Source organism: Idiotropiscis lumnitzeri, chromosome 1, assembly GCF_059441095.1.
Source record: "Idiotropiscis lumnitzeri isolate Australia: NSW breed Sydney's pygmy pipehorse chromosome 1, RoL_Ilum_1.0, whole genome shotgun sequence".
NCBI classification, from domain to species: domain Eukaryota; kingdom Metazoa; phylum Chordata; class Actinopteri; order Syngnathiformes; family Syngnathidae; genus Idiotropiscis; species Idiotropiscis lumnitzeri.
The window spans coordinates 32616562-32644137 of NC_142391.1; the positions used below are offsets into that span (position 1 = coordinate 32616562).

A 27576-nucleotide genomic window follows, 5' to 3' on the forward strand; every position below is an offset into this window, starting at 1 on the left:
CACACAAGTACCTGGGTGTTCATCTGAACAATAAACTGGACTGGAGCGACAACACAGACGCTCTCTATAGGAAGGGTCAGAGCAGACTCTTCCTACTCAGGCGGCTGAGGTCCTTTGGCGTTCGGGGAACACTCCTCAGGAACTTCTATGACTCGGTGGTTTCATCAGTCATCTTCTATGGAGTGGTCTCCTGGGCAGGAGGCATCTCGGGCCAGGACAAAAAGAGACTGGAAAAACTAGTGAGGAGGGCCAGCTCTGTCCTGGGCTGCTCCCTGGACTCTGAGGACTCAGTGGGGGGCAGGAGGATGACGGCAAAACTGTCATCAATGCTGGACAACCCAGCCCACCCACTCAATGACACTCTTAGAACACTCCACAGCTCCTTCAGTGATAGACTGTTACACCCTCGCTGTACCAAAGAGAGATTTCGCCGCTCCTTCCTGCCGACTGCTGTCAGACTTTTTAACAAGAACATTGGGTCAGGCCTACAAACGGCAGGGCATTAGTGCAATTGTGCAGTCCTAGGATGCAATCTACACGACAACTGTACTTTCAGCCAATGGTGTACTAAAATATTGACCAATGATGTATTTTGTTTACCATTACAGTATTCTTATAACAGTACTTTTATCACTGCAGTATTTCTACCATTGCAGGACGTTCACTATTACAGTACTTTTATCATTGCAGTATTTCCTATCATTGCGGTACTTTTACTATTACAGTACTTTTATCATTGCAGTATTTTTCTATCGTTGCAGTACTTTTACTATTACAGTACTTTTACCATTGCACTACTTTTCTATCATTTCAGTACTTTTTACCATTACAGTACTTTTATCATTGCAATATTTTTATCATTGCAGTATTTTCAATCATTCAGTAGTTTTTATCATTACAGCGTTTCCCCCTCTGTATAATGGACAGGCATTAGGAGTGTTTCCTTACACTTATATACGTTTATACTGTGTATATTTGCATGCTTTTTATGAATGTCTGCTGCTAATGTTATACATTAACGGCTACATTACGCCGCCGACTCTGTGTGATCTATATCTTTGCTGCTGTAACACCTCAAATTTCCCCATTGTGGGACTTAAAAAGGACATCTTATCTTATCTTTTCACATTTCCACCTGTTGCAGCTGGTGTGGTACTGCCCCACTTGTTGCTCAGCACATTTTAGGGGGACCAAATGGACAAGAAGAGCTCACAGGAATACAAAGTCGCAGAAAATGACTAGCAAAACAGCACAACAGGCAATTTGGTCATTTCAAACATGCAAACCGATGACTATTCTGTATCAAATATAAAAATGTTGAAGTGACTTTTTTCGCTCCATCTGCTGAAAGTGTTGTGTGCTCCAAATGCAAAAAAACAGCAGCCTGTTAGTGAACGTAGGCCAAGGAGCAGGTCTAAGTGTAAACGCCTACAATGCTTATTGTAACCTCAAAGTACGCATGTCACACTTTAGAATCCCACTGTATGTGTGACAACATCTGTCTTGTTTACAGATTAGAAGTGTTGGCAAAGTAAGTCAAATCTCATCTGAACTGTGCATTGGCGGTTCTGGACGTGCCAAGCGCGGGATTAGAGTGGAGAGAACTGAGGGGATGAGCAGAATAAATAAATAGGCAGAGAGAGAATGGTGGCTGAATTAGAGCATGCCACTCTCCTCTGGGCAGCCCCAAAAAAGGCCCATTATTTAGTTTTTGTGGATTTTGGAGGACAGGAGCGGCAAATGCTGCAGTTCGTTCTCAATGTTGTTTGGAATCATCTGCTTCCTGCACAAGAATACATTTTGTTCCTTCTTTTTATTCTTCGTCAAGTACAGAGAGACATCGAGTGGGCAAAGTCAGTAGCATGTGTGTGGGTATGTGTGTGTGTGTTTATGACTCGGCCAAGCACCCCCCACCTCAAACGCAGTGAAATGCCAGGGTTAAAAATGCCAGCCAAAATGGGTTGTGTGTTCATGTGAAGTGAGGGATGACAGCAAGGAGAGGGCACCAAAATGGCAACCCACACATCATTTATATACATAGACAGCGTGACTGAGCGAGGAAAGGGACTGAGCCCTGCTGCACTCAACTCAACTCGATTTATAGGGTACTTTGAAATCGATATATTTATCTATCTATCTATGGGATCAACATTTCTAGAGATGATCCCATCCAACCTTTTGACAAAATGCAGTTGGTATGGCAAAGAGAAGGGACAAATGGAGGAATAATGACATGACATGGATGGCGGGGGACAAACATTAATGGAGCCAAAACATCCACAGTGATTTAGAGAAATGCTTCAGTGACAGCGTGTGTGTGTGTGTGACAAACACAAACACACGTGCATACACGCTGCTCAGGTGTCACAGTGACACAACTGGTTAGGATTGCAGCCAGCTCGTGTAGTCAAGTGGAATGGAGAGGCAAATAAAGGAAAGTTGTGATGCACATACACACGCGCACACACACACAGACATACAACACTGTTCACCCCCTAGGGGATGCTTGCTTGTCATTGCACTCAAGATGAAAGACAGAGGCACTATTGGGATAAAGAAGTCTGGCAGGTTCACAGAGATGTATTGGTCCTTCGAAAACAACAAGCTTAGTGAATGCCTCAAACAACAGAAAGCACATTAAGGAGAAGGTGCCAGATGGACAGTCATGGAAAGTCAAGCCCCTGCATGGCATCAAACACCGACAAATTGAAGAAGTGGCTGCCATCAGGAAAACATACCAGTGGCTGGAAAAGGACGGACTGAAAGAGGAACAGAGGCACATTTCATGGCAAGACAAGAACAGGCCCTAAACGCAAGATCAATAGAGCCAGGGTCTATCTCATCAGACAGTAACCCAGGTGCAGGCTGTGCAAAGAAGCCTCAGAAATGGTGCAGCATATCACAGCGAGGTGTAAGATGCTGACGAACATGGCATACATGGCAGCATAAGTAGGTAGCAAGAATAATATACCGGGAGCAGCTGTACCAAATATGGATTAGAGGTCCCTGAACCAAGATGGCAGACTTCTCCAAAGTTAATTGAGAACAACTAGGCCAAGCTCCTGTATGACTTCCAGATCTAGACAGACAAACTGGTGATAGTGAACCATCCTGACATAGACAGCAGTCGTGATGGAGTAATCGGAAAGGACAGGAACATCCGGGAAAAGGAACACGACAAATTGGGGAAATAAAGACTGAAGAAAGAACTAGAGAATATGAGAAGGTTAAAGGCAAGACAGTGGTGCCACCAGTGATCGGTGCACGGGGGGGCAGTTATCCCCAAATCGGATAGATGACTCTAGCAAATACCGGGAACAACGTCGATATACACACACGCACACACACACTTACTGTACACTTGGGAGGCTGCTTTAAGTTCGACTACACGTCAAGTGCAAGTTATTCATACTATGGCTGTAAAAAACAATTCTTTTCATAATACAAAGCAGATTAAACTGATTTGAGCTCTGGCCTATAACGACATATCACGGCTATGAAATAAATCGGCCAATGTTCCACTACTGAGGGAATTCTGTGATTGAATTTCTTTCGTTTAGTAATATTTTTTACTCAATGAATAGTAGGCTTACTTGAATGTTACTTGAAGCACTGTGCCATAGTTATTTTTTTTGGGCCACTGACTATTTGGGTTTTATTTTATCTTTATTAATCTTTTTATTAAATTGTGTGGTCAATATAAAAGACATTTTATAAATAGATGGATTAAATATCACAGAGAATTGCCATTAATTTGAAGGAAAAATATTTAAGGACACAAACAATAAAATACATAAAATAAAGATATGAAATTACCTATATCGATATATATAAAATTGTGTTCACAGACTGAGTATTATCTTTTCCATAAAGTGACTATGATTCACTTACTGGTTTGGTTCGTAAATGGACAGGAATGCATTTGCATACAAATATGTGAAAATGGACACAAATATTTTAATGTACGAGTCTGGGTGGAGAGGCATTGAATGTGAGGAGACATAAAAGCGAGATAAATGTTTACATCATGCATGTGTATCGGTGTTAATGGACTGACAGCTTTTTACATGTGATGTAGTATCAGGTGTACCCAATGAAGTGTCCAGCCGCCGCAGGACATCATGGCAGCAGACAGGTCGGACGCAGAAAAATGAATGGCAACGTCCAACTCCACTGGACTGACGCTTCAAGGTTGGGCTTCAGGTAAATCACATTTATTGATGGGCCGGCATAACAACTAACGATGACAAAAAAAGAAATGACAACAAAAAAATAAATAAAAACATGCAAGCAAGCATCAAAGTTAAACCAGTTCAAGTGTTTTCATTGATTTAATGGCTTTAAATATTAATAAGAACAGAGACAGTGGAGCAAAAATCCTGTGATAAAATATTCATGGTGCCAAAAACGAGCCCCAAAATACAACATAACAAATTAAACCTGATCATTCTGTAGGACGTCAGCATGGTTTCCAACAGACGGGTCTGTATCATATATGTTTGGTCAAAGATATTTCAATAAAAGACCCACAATTCAACCTCAACTGGAATGAAGCAGCTTAAATAAACATACAACAAAAGGTTTGGAAATATGTGTTTTAACTGCTTCCTTCCTACAAACGTTATACCATTGGAAAACTGTTTCTATTTCAGATGTCGAGAACGCCATGCTGTCCACACATTTCTGACGAATGGCATTTGTGCTGCTCAACCCACAGCTCCCTCGAAGAAGAAAAAAATCCCTTTGAAATGACGCTGTGTGTACATACGCCAATGCTAAGTTATGTTGTTGGAAAGCATGATCATTTCCCTTTTAAGCAATGCTTTATTTGTAAGTAACATACATTTTTGGAGAAGAGCATTACGATGGCCATGCAAGCCGTAGTATTCATCCCATAACATTCCCGTTGAATTTTGTATGTGATTCTGGTCACACGATGCTGTGGGATGGCATCTGTGCTACTGGTCAAAGTGCTGAAGTGCTGTGGTAGAAGCAGCACAAATGGCATCCCACAGTGTGTGACAAGCAAGACATACTGAAGTGAATCGTGCTGGTAAATGGGACTCATTCCAAAGGCAAAGAAATAAGCATTCCAGTGGTATTCAATTGGAATTCAACATGTCACACATTGCTGTGGGACGGCTTTGTGATACTAATAAGCCTACAAATAACAATTTCAGAAAAATACAAGACTTTCCAATGGCATATTTACAGGGAAGAAGCATTTTGTGACAATCTTCAAAACCCACATTTACAAACTTTTTAGCTTTATGTTTTAATGAGTGTTTTGAGGTCGCACTGAGCTGATTTGCAAAGGCCTTCAGAAGTGCGAGTACATACAAGCGATCACTATTATTCTTCGCAATGATTGGTTTTTAAATGGCGATGTCTACTCTGACTGGCCTGTGGACGGACATGTTTGATAACACCGCATAAGATTCATATTTATATGTACATCATTTACAATTCAAACAGTGATTGCAGAAAAAAAATACAGCGAAAACATATATTCAATAAGCAACATTAAATTAATATATTCATTTTTGATTCATTCATAATAGCAACATCATAGTTCTTAATGTCCTTTCCTCGGCATGATTGATTGTTCATCTTGTTTTCTATGGCGGTAAACATAAATAAGGCAATAATACAAATAAAAAATAATATTCCCACCATTAGAAATATAGCTTCTTGAGTCTTCAATGATATGGAAGGTCAATACCGTAGGTTGAAATAAAGTTGAGTGTGATTAGCAGGGTTGAGGTGAATGAAGTCAGAGAACGGGTTGAGAGAAAAGGAGAGGGGGCAGGCGGGGGGTGGGGGGGGCGTTCCTCTGGCAGCCAGCAGCAATAAATACAGTCGAGCCAAAATTGTTGGCAACAGCAACGTTGTGTATAACCTTTTACTCGGGCTCTTAATGGTAAAAATGGTTCCATACTAACGAGGTTTCAAGTTGGAGACGGAACAATTGGACTTGACCTCTGTCAGAAATTGGATTAGATTTTGTTGGATTGGAAAAGCTCAAAAACTTGCATTCATACGATATATCACTAATACATTGCAACCACCGGGTCCAATCTGAACACTTTTCCCATACAACGAAGTTCCACGTTAACTCATTTAACATTTACATGTGTAATAATAATAATAAAAAAACCTGGTGTTTCGTTTAATGACAAATGAGTTTTTGAGATGAACTGAGATCAAGCGTGATAGCTCAAACGGCAACGTTTTTATGAGCAATTGGACCAATTTGTTGGTTCCCCGTGAAGTCAGTGCTCATTTTCTGTATGATTTCCGACGTCCTGAAGTCTCTGCTCAAATTTAGACGTATAAATGGATCACACCAATTAAGTTATACATTGAGTTTTTACACTTTTCACTAACCACTTTTTTGAAAAAAAATAAATAAATTAGCTCGTTGTAAATGTTTTGACATTATGGAATAACAACTGGCCACAAAATTCTCCAAATTTTTCATGTAAAAATTGATCTTTTTTTTGCAGTATCAAAACTATTTAAATGAACACTGTGTGTACATGGATGTATCGAAATATTTTGGCCTAGAATTTAGAGCTGTAAAGTATAATAACACAAATCTGGAATCATTTTGGATCTTGTATACCTAAAAGTATGGCGCGTTTCCTCATTGATGATGCAGATAAAACGGAGCCTTTTCCAGCTGACTGTGGGGCGAAAGAACTCAGGACTGATTGCCAGCCAAACGCAGGGTACATAATGTATTTGAGGAATGATTTAAGCATTTAATGAGCATAACATGCATTTTTTTTTTTTTTTTTTTTGGAGCGGGGGGCGTAAGCTGTAGCAACATGCAACTTCCACGCAAGAGGGATTTAAACCCGGAACGTCAGAACTGTGAGGTAGACACGATAACCTCCATTTCACAATGCTGCCCATTTATTAGAAATAAAGAGCAACATTACCATAAAAAAAATTCAAGCTTTTAATCTTCCACTCTTTTAGGATTTTCGGTATGCTTTTCAATATCTTTAAAAATTGCAATTATTTTAAATGACAAAAAGCTCTCACCGAGCATATACATTAAGTTCCCTTCTTGAAAAACATACTTCATTAAGAGACTCACGGCACTCACCTGTTAAGTGTCCCTTTACGCGTCACCATCCCGCACACACTGGACGGAAGAAACGAATCACGGAAGGAGGGATGGATGAATGGAGGGAGGGAGGGTGAGGAGGAATTGATGCGTACATTTTGGCAACGTGAGACAACGGCATCGGCGAGTATCCCTGCAAAGCACGTGTGACAGTCAGTCACCATTGCGTCCAGCAGCAAAAAGCTTCAAATAAATTAAAGGATTTAAAAATAATCATAATAATAATAACATTCAGAAATAACAAACAGCATTTCAGGTAGAGGTTCATCCAGTTTCCTGTTAGCTAGCAGTGAGGATGACCGGATGTGTGTGTACTTTGTAGCGTGCGAACGTGGGCAGAAGCACGTCTAACGTGTCGGCATGACACCGTGCGCTGACACATGGTGAAAAGGTGTATGTGTGTGTGTGTGTGTGCGTGTGTATGAACAAAATGTCAGCAAAGGTTCATCCATGACTTACAAATTTCTGCTCTGTTTCTTGTTTTCTTTTCCAACTTCATGGGAAGAGCACCTTAAAATGCCTTTGTCTGTTTGCATGTGTGCGTGCATGTGTGTCAGATTGTTCCATTTTTTTCCCCCTTTCTTTTTGAACCTGTGAGATGAGTAAAGAAATTGCCATTGTGTTTCATGCATGTGAACAAAAAGTCAGTGAAGAGACAACCACAAGAGTTGCGTGGGGCATGCCACTGAATTTGTGCACGGTTTCTTGTTTTCTTTTGCAACTTTGGAAAAGAGCACACAAAATGTCCGCTTGCGATCAAGTCTCTCTCTGCGTGAGTGCCTGGAGGTCGGCGGTGTGCAGGGAGTGTTGGAGGAAGACGTTTTTACGAGAGTAGCTGTGCAGGGACAGTGGGCCCCGGGGCGGTTGCCCCAGGCGCCCCGTGAAAGGTGAGGAAGAGGAAGAGGAAGAGGAGGAAGTGGAGGTAGGGGTCGGGGGCGAGGGGAGGCCCGACGACGAGACACTCCCTCTGCTGGCCAGACTTTGGAGACTGGATGACGAGGTGCCCACTGCCCGGGGGATGAGGCTGGGGTGGTGTTGCTCTCCTTTGCGGGACGCCAAGCCTCCTCCTAAAGACTCGGAGGAGGACGAAACCCTCTCCGGCTGCCCGCTGCTCAAAGGTGGCATCGTGCGGGATTGATGGGGCTGGGCGGCGGCGATGAAAGAACGGTGGGCTGTGTTTGACGCGCCGGCAAGGGCGTGGCAGTGATTCTCCTCCCTGGCGGAACCAAGCGCTTGCGGGTGACGGGGGACATTAGCGAGGTCCCCTGCGAGCGGCGGAGGGGGCAGCGCAGCCCCGGCCCGTGCTGCCCTTCGTTCCTTTTGGGGCAGGCTGCTGCTGCTGCCGGGTCCTGACAACCGCCCTGGATGGTTGTTGGCCTGAAAGAAACAAAATAAAAAAAAGTGACATTACAAACGGATGCTGCGTCATCAAAGGCCTCCTGAAATCGATGGTAACTGCTGTCCAGCTTGACTCAACATCAGTACAATACAACTTTATTTATATAGCGCATTTCACAACAGCTGGAGCTGTAACAAAGTACTTTCCGGATGGTCGAATACAAATTAGTGGGAAATCAAGAGATACCATGAGAACAGCGACAGTCGTCGAAAGCTAAAGAATAAAAATGTGTCTTCGAACGGGTTTTAAAAGTGGACAGAGAGGAGGCTTGCCAACCATTGAATGGGAGGTCATCAAGCCGCTGCGTGATGACAAACATACAATTGTTGGCAGTTACATGCAACAGGACCTTGGTTACTGAGCCACATGCTGCTTCACCATGTCACATTTTTCCATACAAGGTCTCTGGCAGCTGCTGTCCCACTTAGACTAAAAATAGAGCAGCCTTGAGATGGCAAATGTGCAATATTTTGCCTTTCATACCAAGTACATGCTCTTGACCCAAAAACAGGATCACCGAACAATGTTTGTGATGTGTTCTTTTGGAGTGCGTGATGAGTTAAGGTGTTTCCACCGGGCTGGGAGAAGCCGGCGACTCCCGAAGAGAGGCGCCACAATTAGAGCGAGAGGGAGTGCGCTGCTTGCGTGTTCGCCGCCGACTGTTAATTGTGTGACATTTAGAGAATCAGGGCTCTCTGGGCTCCTGCAGCTTGTTCTAATTGTTTCTAAACCAAGCGGAACCCTGCTCACTAAAGAACACACACACACACACACACACTCGCACAGGAACTACGCAACACAAGCAGGCCACAAGGTTTGCACGAAGCCGCAAAGCGCCACCATCAAACCGGCTCCCTGGACGCGGTGGGGAGGATGGCAAATAAAGCTGGATGGCAGAAACAGGAGCCACCTGTTCTCCTTTCACACTCCACTGCGCGCCTCCTCCTTATGAAACGCGGCTCTTCACGGCCACCCTCCCTCTCGCCTCCCTCCCACACCACACTGCAAAAATCCAACCAAGATTAAAGGCAGCGGTAACTTGACGAGCAGGTTGAATTTGTTCTGTGAACAAGCTCGCTACTCAATTCAGTCATGAACTCGATATCCCACGTTGAAATGAGTTGCACCACTTTTTAATGGCTTAAAAAGTCACATTTACATAATATAACCTCTTTAAGTCTTCCCGTGTGTTATGGCGAGACAATCCACAGTCTACAGTTGAAGAATGTCACTCAACGTGTCAAACAAAACTGGAGAGGCAGAATTCTTGTACTCATCCCTACTTGATTTTGTAGGTACATACAAATGGAACTTTATCATGTCTGCACTGACAGATGGTAATGCTTCCATTTTGGTACACAGTGTGCACTCTTAATTTCACATCGCATGGTTCAATTATGCCCTCTGACAGAATGACAGAGCTTTAGGTGCAATGCAAAGTGTGCTGATTAAAAAGTCTAATTACGAAATAGTCCTTTTGACAGCTTGTTAGCAGCTTTTTATTTCTAATTCCGCTAACATTTCCACAGAAAATTTTCCTTTTTTGGAGTTCAACCAGCAGCAAGCAGTGCATCATGAACTTGCTGAACTGAAGACGTATTGTCATTGAAGTCAAGTATGATGTCACGCACATCGTGAACGTCATGTGACGTAAAGCCAGCATGTTGAGATATTCTATGAGAAATTTCCCATTGCGGTAATTTGACATAAAAAAAAAAATCGCTACAATTAGCAACAATAAACCAACCAAATTGTGTCAGATGATGTCTCAGAAGATGTTTTTGTTTTTTTTAAGCGGAATCACCACTTCTGGCGTATTTTGTCTGTTGAGAGGTCAAACTTTGAAACGGTTGACACCTCATATGATGTCCTTACGTGCTATGGGAATTGACTTTCTAGTGGTATTTCAACACTTCCAAAATGTTTGGGGACAATAACTTTTTCCAAAGAAACTGTTTGCTCAGAACCTTTCAAAGATTTATCCACCAAAACATTCAACGTGTTTTTTCTCAAAATCAGGGATTTAAACTTTGTCAATGTGTGAGGAACGTCCACGTATTATATACATCATTTCAAAGGGAAATTAAAAACAGAATTTGAATACAGAAATCTGAATTTGCATTTCTGACCCATGAGGACCTTCTTAGCCAGAGCTGATCACATTTAAGTACAGATTCACATAATCACACTGTGTCACGCAAAATAATAAGAAAAAAAAATAATATTTCAACTTTGTCCCAGGATTGAAACAGCAATTCATGCACTGCCCAAATTAAAAACAATTACAGCATTTGTTTGTGTCCAGCTGTTAGCCCAAAAATCAAGAGTTTGAACTGCCATCATGGCACAAATGCTTTCAAAGTATCACATTTAATGGTGAGCAACACACAACTTGCCAGTTGTTTAACATACATGCAAATGACTTAACGGGTAACGCTGGCGAAAAATGGAACCGTTTCCTTCAAGTGACCCCGTACTACTTGCTTTCTCGAACGGCTCCCTTAATTTGCTTTCACGTCCATTACCTGGTAGACGATAGCAAAACAAAGGCACTTTGGGCTGGCTATTGAGCGTCTGGTGCTTGCTAATGCGTCCTGATGATCGGACGCACGTAGCATGACTTCCCTGCGACCTATTTGTCTCGTTAAGTTGAGCGCAGCCCAATCCTTCACGGGGGTGGGATACACGAGAGAATTGTGACAACGCCGTTATCTCGATTGATGCGTGATAACTTAATTAGGGTTATGTTTGAGTTAAAGAAGTTTTCTCATTCATTCTAGAGTTCTAAAAAGCATTGCAGCAAACGTATCATGAAAGGCAGAACAACAAAAAGCAGATCATGTGCTGTCTTGACTATCGACAAATTGTTTAGGTAGGACTTGAGCATGTAATGCGTCAGGCCAACTTTTATCTTTGTTTTACTATTTATTTCTCGTTTTTTTATTTGTCGTGACTCCAACAACAAATCATTTGCTTTGCCAGATTTGTCGAAAGTTGAGGAAAAATTAGACTGGGACAGATGTTGCGTATAAAAGGTATATTCCTGATCTTGAAAGTGAAAGCCGTGTGTGTGTGCGTGCGTGCGTGTGCATAATAGGCGGCGACAGATGGAGACAAAGCAAAAGGTCAAGCGCAATGAAAAGCGAGGCGTAAACAAATGGAGTCAAAGGATGGAGAGGACAGGAGGGGGATGACAGATTGGCAAGAAAGTGATCAAAGACGTAGATAAAACGCGACGAGAGCAACAGACGGCCGGGAAAAACAGAATAACTGATTTACAAACTCAGGTGTCCTCTCTCAAGTACACGCCTCTCAAATATTGACGCTGTGTGTGTCCACAAGTAGACCCGGATAAATCACAGCGACGCTTACTCAGGGTGCAAATGGACAAGGGCTTCTCAAGAATCTCAAGAACCTTTCATCACACAACACTTTTAAAGACTTTCAAACACACGCGCACACACTGTATGTGGTATGCGGCACACTGGGGGGGGGAGAGTGGAAGCAAAACACCGGTGTCATCAATCACACACCACGACTCAATACCCCACGGAGGCGCAGAATCGTAATGAGGACCAACACTCACATTGGACAGCAAAACGTTAGAGAGATAAAAAGGGAAAAGTTGATTCTAATGCGATTGTTTTCTTTTTAATTGTTGCCTTTATGAAAAAAAGTTTGAATCAAACAACTTTTTGATGTTCTGTCATAGGAATGGCACAAACTGCGATGTTACATTTTGTGACGTTTCATTCATTGATCTGCCAAAGACAATTGAATCAATTATTGTTGTTGTTTTTTCATTTGAAAGAGATGAGAGAAGCGCTTTGAATGTTCTGGGTTACAGTTTGTGCCATATTGCAGAAGAATAACGCTGACCGGCACGTTTGAACATATTGTTCCATCTTAGACAGTAATTAAGATTGTTACAGCGCAGATGCGTTCACCCGTTTGCGCTGAAGTCGATTCCCTACGCGCCTTTCACACATCAATTCGCGACAGACGTCTTGGCGTTTGACACACTCATCATGTAACTTGAAAATTTGAGTGCAAATACCAAAGAAGCCTTATTTGGTGAACTTTTGAGGGTGGCCTTCCTTTGCAGATTGTGGCGCTTTCATGAGACGTGACAATTCCAGATGAGATTCACTTTGATTGTGAAGTGAACCAGAAGTTGTCGCCAGTGACGTGACTTTTTTTCACCATTTAGTGTCGATGTTCGGCCATCATTGTAATGTATTTGAGCTTTCTTGTCCACCTGTTCTCATCAGCCCGGTCCCTTGCATCTACCAATCATCTCCCTCAGCCACTTGTGTTCCTTGTTGCCACATCAGTTTGCTTGTATTCAGTTCTCTGGTTTCTTGTCAAGTCTTAGTGTTTTTGTTTGTCTTTTTTCAATCTTGTTTTTGGGATATTTGGTAATTAATATGCTTGATCTTTAAACGGTCCTTAGTTTCCTCTTGGAAGGTTGTTGCCTTCCTGCTTCCCTTCACTTGGGTTCCAACCCTGACAGAGCTAACAGAGAAATTTTTTTTTCTTCCTCTCCCCAAAGAAAGAAAATGGTCAACAGTTTTTGGAAAATAAGGAAAGGACTTTCTAGTATTTTCACAGCTAAATGTAACAATACAGATCTAAAGACAAAGAAGACAAAAGGAAGAACGCATCTCAGAATAGTCAGTGAACGCCTGCAGACATCCAGGACATCTCCCTCATCCATTTGCTAGCGAACAATCAAATAAAGGCTGAGAATGCGAGCACGTAGGCTGTCTGAAGGCCATAACACGCATGTTCTTTCAACTTGTTGGTTTACCGCAGTAAACACCCCACTTAGGAGGACAACAGCCTGTGGCAACATCTTTCCCGTTGCCCTCCTGCTCTCCACCTACCTCAAAAGGTTCTTTGGAGTGTAATGTTGCAGATTTGGAATCCCTTTTGTATCCCAACTGCCTCAACAAAATTATCTCACACATTACATCATCAGCCTCACATTTTTCTTCAAGTGAGATGTCACTGTAAAGCTGTAACAGAGGACACGCGTACAAATGCAAATAAAAGTTTAAGTCCGAGTGACAAGGCAATGTAATCTTTATTCGCACGCAAGTCGGACCACACCACAACCCGAAGTTTTTCACTAATCTGTGCGATTGCTGTAGTGAAGTCACAATTACAAGAAAATTGTGATGTGAACAGAATTTTTTCAAGTTCCTGTTTTTTTGTCTTATTTTGTCAGTTTTGTTTTCCCAAATCATGTCAGACTTTTCTTACTGTAAGTTATCTCATAATTTTTTTTCATTGTTGGCTCAATTTTTTTCACATTTGTTAAAAAATGAAAACTGAAAAATGACTGCAGTAAATAGTTTAATTAAAAACAGTTACGCACAAAAGATTGCTAATGTTTTAGGCTATCATACAAACTACCGGTAATTGATTGCGTTCTGTGTGGATCATTGAAATGACGGGATTGTCTTTTACGCTATATCAAGAGATGGCACTTGGGATGGTTGGCAATAAAAAACTGGACTATACAGGTACAGGGATTGTCTTGAAGTTTACTTTTGTCCAGCGTTAGTGTACATTTTGTATGTTTGTGTTTTGGGCTTCATCGCACTGCCAATCGGTGTAATGTAGAAACTTTTTGTGAGCAAAGAACAGTGATTTGAATCTTCTGCGGCAGGTTTCAAGCATTTGAGTCCATCTAATCGTTGGGTTGTGATGTTTGACAAGAAAAGAGTACTGAGCAAAGATGTTAGCATAGGTCATGGTAGGCAGGTTCAAGCTAACATGCTCCGGCCACAACAGAACATTCCTATCTGAACACTAAACGGTGGCAACCATCTGACTTGGGAACAAAGTTGCTGCTTTAACTCGCTAAAGAGCCACATGGACTGTTTAATGTTGGAAGTGTTTGACTCCAACTGAATATGTACATTATTAATCTAGTGAGCGAGAAAAAAGTGTGTGCTGTGAAGTGTGTGGGTGTTTTTTTAAAATCCTCTATGAAGAGTCAAAGTATGCCAGAATCAATTCTAAGCACTTTGAGCGGACAAGTCTTGCTTTTTATGTCGGTAGACCTTGTGTCCTGTGTTTTTTCTTCTTTCCCCTCCCTTGAACTCTGATCTTCACTCATCTCACACCTTCTCCACCACCGCCCTTCATTATGTCCCGCTTGTTTTTTTTTCTTTTCCTTCTTCATGGTTATGTAACGCTGTGCATAAGAATGCCGGCGGCTGCCAGGGCCGAGCAGACCCTGACAGCTGGAGGATTGATGGCAGACTGCTGCAGTCTGGAGACCACACAAGGAGAGGCCGCTGCCATAAAGCTTCAGAAAATACAAAATTGAAATATTGGAGGGCAAACTAGTGGACTTGTGCACATATGGGAAAACTACGGATTTTTAATTGAACTTAAAAAAAAAAAAAAGGAAATCTAAATTGTCCCTGCAATGCCCACGCTTTCCAAATGGATGGCGCACTGGCAGACGCATACTTTTGGGTGGGCGTGCAATGTAAGCCAAACTCACTATCTTCCGGCACAAAAGAAATGGGTCTTGTCTAGAGATGACGTAATTCTCTCATTCAGTCGAATAAGATGTATGGGGAGATATATGGTTAGCAAATCAATATCTAGACATGAACAGACAAGGTATGAATATTCAAAATTAAATTAAAAAGCTTTCTACGCTTGCGCTGCATGTACAGCTCAGGTCAATCAACCACATATTTCCTTTTATCTTTGCCGTTGATCAGGAAAAAAGAAAGCGCCCATAAAGACTACATTAGCATTTTCATTCGTAATCATGTTTGTCTGTTCAATCCCGTTGCTTCAAACACGGTCAGCAAAGGTGATGAATGCTGGACTCTGCACTGGCCCAGCAGAATATGAAGCGAGTGAGGTCGGACTCATGGCTAATTCCAGCAAGACAAGAAATAATGGAGAAAAGGAAAGGGGTGTGTGTATGTGTGTGTTATTAATAGACATTTATCAGACTCACATCGACAAAAAAATAGTAATGTACGGTAGCGAGTGTGTGTATGCGCTCATGTGAGAGGCGGAGAGAGCGATGTGACTGACGTCTAGTAACTGTATAGCAAAAAGTAAAGGTTGGCAAAGGTGCGTGGCTTTGGGATGTTGACACGAAACGGGTCCGTCTTGAGAGGTTGGCTGCCTGAAAAGTAGATTTTGGGTCAAAAGAGGTTGCGCAACTCTGCTGTAATAGGTGTGATCAAAGTTATGAAGACACCCGGGATTTGTTTTTATTTGTGGGGGGGGGAATGCACAATGTGTTTTTCAAGCTACGGCTGCTGAGTCTTCAGTATAATCAGAGCATTTTCAGTCATTGTGTATGAAGTACTTATGCCCAGGCTTTAGAATCGCTCGATGCAAAATTGAAGGAGGTGGGCTGGCGAGTCACTGTGCCAGAGTCACCCTGAGAGCAGGAAATCTTTAAGAGGCTACTCGGGGAGAAGCTATGGACGGGGATTTGGATGCACAAACCCCAACAGGTGCACGGGCGCAATGATGGCGAAAAAACACTGATCACCAGCTTGGGCAAATGTTTCCTGGACATTGCCCAAAGAGAGTGGGATGATGGCGAGAAGAAAAATGAACAAGTGGATGGTGAAGCACTAGTAGGAGGGTGAGGAACGACAAGAGAATAGGAAGGACAAAAAGTCCAAGCAGCAAAAAGATAATGGCTGTAAATGCTTCGATAATTCAACAAAAGCGGAAGGGCATGTAAGGTACATGGTCAGATGGAAGAAGACAAAGTGAGAAAGCTCAAAGTGACTCAAGATGAAAAAGAAAACCAATTAGTAAAGCAGAAGATGAAGATAAAAGCAGGCCTCCAATAAATAGCAAGCATCAAAATGAGCAAAGAAAGAGTTGGGATTTATTTGTACTCTCAGCGTAGAGCACAATTTCAAGTACATTACCAGTTGGCCCTAAACACAAAGAACAAAAACAAGACAAAACACCATCGATAATTTCATGACTGGATGGCCCGGCGCTCCATTGTTAAATCCACCAGGAGGTGTTGTTTGGCTCAGGCATCGTCATAACAACCATACAATCACTTGCTTAGTTCAGCAGGCCCCAATCTTTATTTCTATGTTGTAAACGAGTTCCCTGCACAGTATTAGATGTGACTTTATGTTAAGTGGAAGATGTCTTCAACAAAAAAACAGCCTTCCGATTGACTCTTGAAGCAGTCGTCCCACAATGTTGCGTGTCCATTTTATGTTTCAGAAAACTACGTGACTTCCATCTTAGTTACCTGAGCATAGCACATTTGTTTCACAATAGTCCTTTTCAACTTTAACTTGATTTCTCACAAACGTGTAGGCTGCATAAACAAAAGGCCTCCGACCCAATCAAGGCTACCCGCACCAAACTACATGCCGCATCTCTGCCACGGTGTGAACTAGTCAACCCGCCGTTCTGCCATCTATTATTAATTAGGTCCTTTAGATTACCCCCCGCCATCACATTTTTGCAGAACTCACTATGGTACTTTTATGTTCATGAGCGTGCACCAGTAATTGCATATAATTACACGTTGCAAACCTTCGTCCCCAACACTGCAAGAATCTATTGATAGCGTCAAAGGATGAACTCTCAACTATTATTAGTGTAGAGCGTAAGGCACATTTATTTATTTTTCTCTTCTACTGAAATAAACACTTTCTTGAGGAGAAATTGTAAAGATCAGACATGCACAGAACACATGTACAACATCGTGATTAGCACTGCAGTACGCTATGTTTGGTGTTACGTGGAACACAAAAGACGAAACAATCTGGGTAAGTGGCAACATGATAATCGGGCTAAATGTGAGCTTTTGCAATCAAACACAACAGGGTTCCGATTATCGGATGTCCATGAAAGGTTATCCGGTTGTTTGGTGCGATAAGAGTGATCGTTTTACTTCTCTGCAAATGTTAAACCTGTTCAATGCAAAACATTATGTGTGGAAATTCACGCTTGTTGGTGGAAGTGAAGAGATGACTGTGTGTGTGCTGTGTTGGTCATTGTGCACTACACACGATACAAACAGTAATTAAAGATTATTATTTTCCCCACGGTTGTGTGGGGTCTCACGTTTTAATAGTCGGTTCAGATGCTAGAAATTGGGATGTGTGTGGCCCCCGCTTTAGTCAAACGATTAGCTCCATCCTGTACTTGGCTGCTGCCGCGCAAACTCTCTTAGCAAAATCCAAAAAGTGATTCACGAAAGAAGGCAATGAAGTCGCCCACACATCACAGAATTAATTATTAACGGCAAGCAACTTTTTCAACAAAAACTCCTCGAGTATTTTCGAGAGCGTAAACACGCATGCGGCCACTCAGCCGGCGTTAAGACAAGCCACCATTGTGCTGTTACTGCTGCTCCTGGAAAGAATCCAACAAAATGAGATTGGGCGAGGCAAATGAGTTTGCAAAAGTTATTTTGTTCTAATTACGTTTTAATGAACTATTTTTGTTCTGAATAATTGAATCCTTTCTCGTGGAGGAGCCACGGAGATCATTAGCCTACATTCTACACGGTTAGTGTCATTGTTTCTGCATCGCGACCCATTTGTAGCCTCGTTTTTGGCAGATACAGTACGTCGGACATGCCCGCAAGTTTGGCAGTATTTAAATCACACACCAGCTAACAGCTTCTTTTGTGGGGGGGATTAGCTTAGCAACACTGCAGCAGAAAGTGCAACACAAACAAGTCAACACTTGTGCTATTCAACACTCAATCTTATCACCTCTAAACGGTTTGGAGAGGGAAAGCTTGATATTGTATTGAGGTCAAGTATGAGGTTTACTTCTATCGGAAAAACAACATCGCCAGCAATATCGTATGGACGATTGAGTTTGGGTGATGCTACGTACAAAGATATTAAAGATCTCATTGAATTTTCAGCTCTAGGCTAAACGGTTACAGTCAACAAAATGAAGCACTGATGTTCTTCTGGATGTTCATGAAATATTCCATCGAGAAGTCGGGGCAAATTGACCCAAGTAGTGGATCGGTTTAAATTTGACCCAATTGTTTTTAATGAGCATATCAATTATTGACTAGTAGACCTCTTTGCTACATTGTCCAGATGATTTATTTTTTTGTTTTTTAAATTTAGGGTCTTTCTTGCCAGGTGTTGCAAGGGTTCTACGGCACAGTGTTGTTCATGACCTCAAGTGCATCCTACTTTTAAAAAGAATGCCTCTCTCACAAGGATGCCTCCTTTACCCATCAAGGGAAAAAAACGGTAATAGGTGTAATGAACTGAATTCATACCATATTTGAATTATGTTGCGGACTGTAGTTTACTACAGGTTTAAAAAAAAATTAATTCTAGCAACACAATAAAAGAACTGACAAAGATGTAGCAAAATGATGAATCTGACTAAAGAGCTAACAAAACATGGACCAAGAAGTACAAAACAAACGTCAATAAAATAATAATAAATAAAAACTGCTTTAATAAAAATATGTAAATAAAAACATGCCCAAAACAGAAGCAGCCAAATTAACAGCAAAACAAGAGAAAAGAAAACCTTGGCGAAAAATTGCAAATTGGCAAAATAAATGCCAAATATCAGGCCAGAAATTTGCAGCAAATAATACTTCAAATTCAGGTAACATTGCCACCTTAAGAACAGAGGAGCCCTCGTACCTGCTTGTGTGTGCAAAAAAACTAAAACACTTGAAACTTCATGTTTTAGATCTGAAGTAGCTTCTGTGTCAAGTGTAGTTTTGCAACTTGGCATCGTTCATTAATATGCATGCCACTTTATTCTTTTGCCTTTTACTGCAATAATGCAAATTATCTCATGTCGACAATGCGTGTGCTTTTGTGTCATATGATTTATTTTTTTTTAATCGTTATTTTACTTTACCATGTTGCTGGCATCCCTCCTGCACATGCACACACCTTTCTAAAAAAGTTTAAATAAAAGATTGTCAAGAATCTGTCACACTTTGCTCTGATTAATGAATATCAAGTCAGCAGAGGAAACAGCAGATTGAGTTTGTGCGCGTGCGTGTGTGAATGTCAGCTGTCTTGATATGTCACCCGCGAGTGATATAATATGCTCTTTACAGTGTTATGAAGATGAGGGAATGGGGTCTTGATGCCCCACGAGTGTTAAATGAATCACTGTGCCCCCTCTTGTCACGCTCCCTCATTGCAATCATGCTCGCACACGCGATATCACAGAGCCATGTATCATCTGAACATTATTATAGTTCCGTCCTTTGATCTGTGCTAATCATTGGTGATTTTGGGGCGAGAGGACTGATCACTCGTGAAATTCAAGGTACATACAGAAAACCATTCGTCCTCACGTTCCCGTCTATGGAAAATGTGGAGTCTTCATTGAACTGAACGTGCATGTGTAGTCGGAGTATGCGGAGGTAAAACACGCAAACCCCAGAATCGAACCGGAAACTTGATAACTGTGACGCAGACTTGCAAACCACACGTTACCGTGCTCGGAGCACTAATTTGCAAATGGAAACATACCAAGGACATGATTTCCTTCCGTCTTTTTTGTTTGTCCCAACATACAACTCCCATGGTCTCATCCCTGAAAGAGCTCAAACTAATTGCCTTTTTAATAGCTCACCACATGCGTTATTGTGTTTGAGTGTGTGCCCTCGTGTGTATTTAGTGTTGTTTGTGTGATTGCGGAGAGCAACAAGGAGGTGATTACTTGCTCAAATGAGCGAGCCACGTTAGTATTTCGAGCCAACAAGTTTTGCTCTAAAAGCCTCATTGTGATATTGGCCAGATAAATTTGGCGCCTTGACACGAGGCTAAGTGGGAAATATTTTTGCAGTTCCAATTTTTGCAGGGAGAAATGCGACTCTCGGGACGTGCGAGTGTGGTGAGGTGAGGAATGGACCATCATTTGTTACTAGTTATGAAACATCGGGGCAAAATTGAATGTTCTTTTTATGGGCTTGTTGACATGTTTTGGAATAGCTGCTTCCATCCTAATCAGAGTGGTCCAAGACGCTTGAACTGGACTTGGTTTATGGCTATCTTAGATTTGCCTTAGGATATTTCTCACTGTTGCTTGTGAGAAAAGTCAACCTGTCTTATTTAAGTTGAGTGCAGAATAGAAGAGGGTTGAATTGGTAAAAGTTACACAACCTGTCAGAAAACATATTCCAAATCCAAACCACAAATCACCCTTGGAAGTAATTCCCCTGGCACACTTTCCTGGCCTTCTCTGCCACGTCTTCATGCACTTTTGGAAGGGTTCTTCCAGGGTACTTTGCAGCACTTCATCACAGTCATCTTGAGATCGAACACGTCCTCGAAACAGATCTCCTTGAGCAGACTCAAGTAGTGCTGCCACAACGCTTGCCTCTTCTCGCACACTGAACATTTGTAGACATGCTGGGTGATCGTCTGAGAACTCACAGCAGATGATGACCCTCACAAAAAATATGATCAACCCCACTTTGACTTTCTTTCTTCAGCCATGGCAACGTTTGGTCTCTGGGCCGTACTCGAAGATTTATTACACACCACCGGCGATGACTCTCACTAGCAAGTCTGATCTCATTGGTCTCATCATCACTCACATTGCTCATTGTTTGACGATCTGACACACAGGATACGTATATGCTCATATCTGTGTGTGTGTGTGTGTGTGTGTGCTGGTTTGGGATTGGAGGGGGGATTTCCATGGCTGCAGAGAGCTTGAGGTCACGAGTACATACTACAGGGCTATAACTTTGAAGGGCAAAAGTCAAAGTCATAACTAATACAAGGTATTTGCAGTGCCTGCCAATCTATCAGGTGCCAAATTAAACCAAATAAATGTTTGGCGAGGTGCCAACTTGCGAAAATCCATCCACATTGTTACATTCAAATGAGGTTGATTTAAAAAATCTTTCTGCCCCACTGAGTTTCTCCGCCTTTGCCTTTGCAGTTATGTTGCATTCACATTGGACACAAAGCCAACTTTTGCCTTGCATTATTCAGTTCACACAAGCCACAGAGAAGAGGAGGGGCTTCCCCTGCCACATATTAACATTTTTTTTTTTAATGTCATTAAAACGAGACAGGGCGGCACGGTGGACGACTGGTTAGAACGATGGCCTCACAGTGAGAGACAGCATCGGGCGTGGGTTCAATCCCAGCTCCGGCCATCCTGTGTGGAGTTTGCATGTTCCCCCCGTGCCTGCGTGGGTTTCTTTCCTCCGGGCACTCTGGCTTCCTCCCACATTCCAAAAACATGCATGGCAGGCCGATTGAACACTCTAAATTGCCCCTAGGTGTGAGTGTGAGCGCGGATGGTTGTTCGTCTCTGTGTGCCCTGCAATTGGCTGGCAATCAGTTCAGGGTGTCCCCCGCCTACTGCCCCAAGATAGCTGGGATAGGCTCTCTCCACGACCCTTGTGAGGAGAAGCGGTACAGATAATGGATGGATAAAACGAGACAAGAACACACCATACTTTCTCTTTAACCATTCTCCCGGCTTGCTCTTTTTTTTGTACACCCTTGGTATTGCTAGCAGGCGTAATCAAATAGTTGCGGGTGCCCACAATTTGACGGTAATTTTATCCTCCCTTTTTCTGTTCAACAACTCAGAGACATTGTGTGTGAAGCAGTGAATTTTTGCTTTTTTGCCCAACTCACATGTTTCCATGTCATCGGACACAAATTTGCGCCTAGTCACATACTTGCATTGACATAATCAATTTGCATCTGGTGTGAATGCAACATTAAGCTGGGAGGGAGATTAACCTTTTTAAGTGAAAATGTGCGCTGCCTGGAAGATTTTTTTCGTGTACGCTTAAAAGCAAAGCAGAGCCACAAGTTTATTTACGAACCAAATTACTGGCAAGCCAGCCGATGGCGGTACAGTCAGGAGGGCGCAGCCAGAGAAGTACACGAGCTGAGTGAGTGAAAGGAATGAAAAAGTTTTATAGGTCGCAAAGAGTGGACGTCCAGCGTTTACGGTGCTGTGTTGTAGCTCTCTGAAAATAGAAACAAGTGGTAAAGTGACATTGATCACTGACCTCAGGTCTACTAGACAGCTTTGGGATTAACGACAACAGGGATTGGCCTCTTATTTACAAATGGACAGTGATGATTTGTTTGCTGTCAAGCTTGTAATGACGGGTAGCAAGTTAACACGAAGCTGCCGCAACGTCATCAAAGCACTGCAGTGACATTCTGAAGGAAAAATATTGGGGAAAATGTCCTTTTTTTAGTGGCTTTTAGTGATTTTGCGTGAAATTAAAGAACTAAGTAAATTGTTTGAAGTCCTTCTGAAAATGTCTGCTCGACACTCCACAGTTATGTAACAGTGGGGCTAATATGCAGCCTAACCACTCGCTCACACGTGTTTCTACGCCCATGACACGATCACATAAACTCAATGAAGACCCAGAATAGAACTTGGCGTTTTAAGGACTGCCATAAATTTCATGTTGATGAGCTGTAAGGATATTTACTTGGTCCAACGTCACAGGCGATCAAAACTTAACCTGCTCAACATCCGTTTGTTGCACAAAGGCTTTGTCTCAGTCGGTTATAGTTTTTACTTTGTTTTACCCGCAGAAGACAAAAATCTAACCTTTGTTTCTAGTCACAACGGCATTGGGTGCTCTTCTTCACTTTTAGTAGAAGAGGCTCTTCTTTGAAGCCTCCCATGAGGCAGCAAGCGCTGTACTCTGCTGGTCGGAATTAGACACCGCAGTCTTTTATGTCCTAATATGTTTTTGTGATGCTATCATCGTGCTAGTTTATACTTTTTTACATTAGTTGTACCAATGACTAAAAAGCGTTTGAAGAGTTGTGTTAATTTTTCATTTATTACATTTTTCCATACTTCATAGAAAGTTTTAAACCTGTAAGGTTAAAAAGAATGTTTAAAAAAATGGTGATAATTGCGATCCATATGAAATATTGATATGCAAAAAAAAAAAATAGTGTAATTTTTTACTGCCATATTGCCCAGCCCAAATCAAGAGTAATTTTGAAGCCATGGCCACACTAGACTATCATGCAGAGAAACCAATATCTCCTGTGGGTGTGACAGCTTTGCTATTGTGTCAGAACCAAAAAGTAAGCTTACTACAGCTACTCAGTCGAATTTTGCTAATCTGGAGGGTAAGGTGTAGAAAAAAAAACCATAAGCAGCATGCCAATTTCAGTTTTAATCATCATAAAAATTTAATTCCACAGAATTATTCCGCTAAGTATTTCTTCAGGTTTGAGTTAATTCTGCTGAAAACATGTCACAGACGTGATTAAAACACAGAAGAACCGTTATAAATGCTCAATAAGCTCTTAAATGCATATTTTAATGGCTAATCATGTCATGTCATATGACGATTTGGGAAGGCAAAACTAGATGCTTTATAAACATGAACGGCAGTATGAAATTCTTAAGAGAATATAAATACATTAAATATTCAAGTAGTGTGGAACAATGCGCGCACACACAAATAGTGACTATAAAAAGTTCTCATCCCCATTGGACTTTGCTGTGTGCTATTGTTTACCACACTGACGCACAGCAGATGTAATTAAGCATGTCTTGATACAAGAAAACAAAAGACGACTTGTTGAAAGACAAATTGTTCTAAAGTGTGAATAAATGTAAATGCAATGATATTTATCTGCTCATGATCGCTTCATCCATCAATCCGTACCGTGCCCATGTTACCGAGGATCTTCATGATAAGAGAAATTCTCAACAATACTGTCTCTTGGTTCCTTGAAGTTGGTGCCCATGGCAACTCAGAAATGTTCCGTCTCAAAGTCCCAATTCTCCAAACTTACTAAGCATGCATCCAAATCTCTCTTGTGTCTTCGCAAACTGCGTGCACCACATTTACCTTGTCATTTCTAGCTTAAGAATGCACACTTTTCTCTTTTTTAGCTGTTCATCTTACAAAAATCATACATTTGAGCAGGTGAGCAAATTAAGAACACAATGTTACTTCAATCATTAACTAATCTGACTCATCTTCCTGATTGAAAACATAAAGCCATGCTAACGTATATTGTGTTGCTTTGGCCCTTTAGCACATCAAAGGTTGGGAAAACAAAGAGGGGGTTGGCAGAACTTTCGGATTACAAAAGGTCAGTTGGGCTAAAACTCAGCAAGAGAGGAACTGTTCGTCACTCACTGAAGCCCCAGACACTCTCCTTGTGAATATCATCCAGTGTCCATTTTGCCCAAATATTTCTCCCATCGCACCTTTTCACCGTTGCTGCTCATTCAGATCGCGGGTGAATTATGCACACAAAATATAAGCAACTGGCGTTATTGGCTACTCAAACAAGCCACATTACGCTTGATTGTTCCCATCAATACTGAAATGAACTATAGTGAAGTATAGAACTGTTAAAAATTACCACTTTTGTGAAAATATGACTAGAGTCCATCCATCAAGCTATTCGATTGCAGAAGTGATCACGTCAAGCGCATGTTGTACAGCAACTTGTTTTATGAGATTTGGAATGAATGAATTGTAATCAGATCACACACGTGCGCGCGTCAACTGGCAGATCAACCGTCGCAACCACTCTTCCCTCTCCATCCATCGGAGCCATCCATCATTGCTGCGTCCCTCCCGCTCTCTAATTAATTTGCCTACCTGCTTTGCTCTCACTCCATCCATCACCCCAGCTGGCCTGGTCAGGTCATTACCCACGGTGCTGATGGTTTTGTTTCTCTAATTAGCCCAATTATGGCTGTCAGTTATAGCCCGCTCACCCCTGCAGGGACCTCGCCATCCTTAACATGGCTCTGTGTGACCTTGGCCCACGACTGCTCACACTCAGTGTGATACTTGACACTTACCCTTGCACTGCATTTGTCTTTATTTCAAAGCATTTTGTCCTTATTATCAAGTAGTGCCGGGCGGTTAAGCAGTTCACAAGTGGCAAAAGTCGGTGCAACATAGATGTGAAAAAGGTTATACAGGGTGTCAGCAGTTACCAAAGAGTAACAGAAGTTTGCAGAACAGCGTATGACTATGTGATCATGTGGCACAAGAGATCATGCTCAGTTACTGATTGCTTTAGGTTTATTAACTTTAAGTTTTTTTCATACACATATTTATTGGAATTATGACTACTAACTGAACAAATTTTAGTTTTGTCAAAAAAGGAAGTACCAATATAAAATTAGCAAATCTGGAGGGAATCAAACAAAGATCTAATATGGCACAAAAATCCGGCAAAAACAAAAATAAAGCTGACAATAATAGGGGAAAAAATGGTTCCGTGTTGTCAAGTCATCTGTGTTTCTGGTTTATGTTTTAATTCAGAAGAAAATGTGTAATGCTCGCAATGCATTAGCATGTATGGAAATAAAAGCTCTTTTTATAATGATTTTGACCTTCACTCACTTTTAACACTGCTATTATTCTGAACTCTGCAAATGTTGAAATATGTCATCATTTAAAGCTAAAAGTCCATTCATGCACCTGATATCTTGATTGCGTTATTGGTGCATCAATGCGGAAAAATAAAGCATCACTTATCAGTCACCTTGCTTAAATTGTGCACAATCAACAAGTCTGCTGTTAAAGTCTAAACAGTCCCAAAAATCCCTGAGCAGGAACCATGTGCAAGCATTTCTTTTCCGACTAGTGTTATTTCCATACAAACGGTTTCCATGGTTACTTTTTTTCCTCTCTATTCCCAAAATAGCGGCAGCTAAAAATGATGAACCACTTGAACATTGGGGAATGATCGACACTCGAAAACTTTAAAAATCAGTTGATAATATCTGTTGGTGTTTAAAAGAACAACAGTTGAAAAATCATGGCTCCAACAATAACAGATACCACGACTCAATTAGTCACTGAATGCATCGTCTGCTCGTGTTTCCGCAATTTATTTGGTTTTTACGACACTTTTACTTGACTTGAATTGTAAGATGCATTTCAAATAGTTTGTTAATATTCCAAAAACGTCTTTGTATTAAAGTGACCTCCGAACAGAAGCCTCCTCCAATGGGCCCCAATTTGTCAATCTAGCATTTCTGACCTGTGATTGGTCAAATGTTGGAAATCAGTCAATGAGCCGTAGCACTGATTCTTCGCAACAATACAAAAAAAGTGAAGGGGATTAGTCCCTTCATCTAACGTTTCTCAATAAACCAAAACAGTTACATGACATTTTCAGATGTATTTCCATTTCTCCTCGTATTATCCCCTCCATTTCGAACCCCAGCACCTTCCCTCCTTCCGTGTCCCTAGCAGGCATCTTCCTGCTTTAATGAAACAGATGTCCCTTCATTAATAAAGACCAGGTCTAGCACAGTAATGAAGAAATAAGCAGGCAAGCGCGCACAAATGAGCAGGGCAGAGCTGAATGAGATTGCTTCTGACAAGCACGGATTGTTTGTGACACGACCGACCACAACACTCACCAGCCGGCTTAGTGGACTGCATTAGGACACAAAATGGGATATTTGTAGATGTGGACTGGGTGGCAGCTGAACAGAAACAGATGAAATAATAACGAATATTGATGTCTATATTGAATAGGATATAGCTCACCTTGAGAGCGAGATTATTGCCTAAACGTGGGAAGAATAAATTGTCTATAATTTAACTTTCTCTCTAATAATCAAATTCAGCAAAGGCCCGATTGTCAGATTTTTCCAAAAATGTATCCTGAGCAATTAGCCAGTGGTGACAGTGATTTGACAAGAAATATCTGTATGTGCATATTGCACAGTAAGATGTTGAGTACGGAGGGTTTGAGTCCATCACAAGTAGTTATGCCGCGGTTGACTCATCGTCGGCAGTATGAATGCACATCGGTACAAATATGATTTATATGTTATAAAAAGCCACGAGAGTGATTGAGAGCACTCAACAGACTACTTACAGTCGCCCGTGAATTTGCAACGTTGTTTGGGGTAACTGGGTTACTTTTATTTTTGACTTTAACCAATGAAACAAAGCATAAAATGGAGGCTTGTGGTGATAATTTTAATTTGTGCACGCAGACGGCTTCATTTGTTGGGGTGACGCCATCTTTAGCCGACGTCGACCATGTTTCCATCC

General features: G+C 41.7%; 1 protein-coding gene across 4 annotated transcripts in view; it reads right to left on the reverse strand.

The window, feature by feature from the left end:
* Nucleotides 1-4866: 4866 nt before the first annotated feature.
* ccser1 (coiled-coil serine-rich protein 1) overlaps nt 4867-27576 on the reverse strand; it is a 120771-nt gene continuing 98061 nt past the window's right edge. For 2 of the 4 annotated variants that reach the window (XM_088295495.1, XM_088295486.1), the window contains exon 11: nt 4867-8512. In XM_088295495.1, coding sequence (XP_088151621.1) covers nt 7892-8512 — 621 coding nt within the window. In that variant the 3' untranslated portion in view covers nt 4867-7891. The remainder of the gene's footprint in view (nt 8513-27576) is intronic. The other 2 variants (XM_088295502.1, XM_088295510.1) reach the window with 2 other exon arrangements.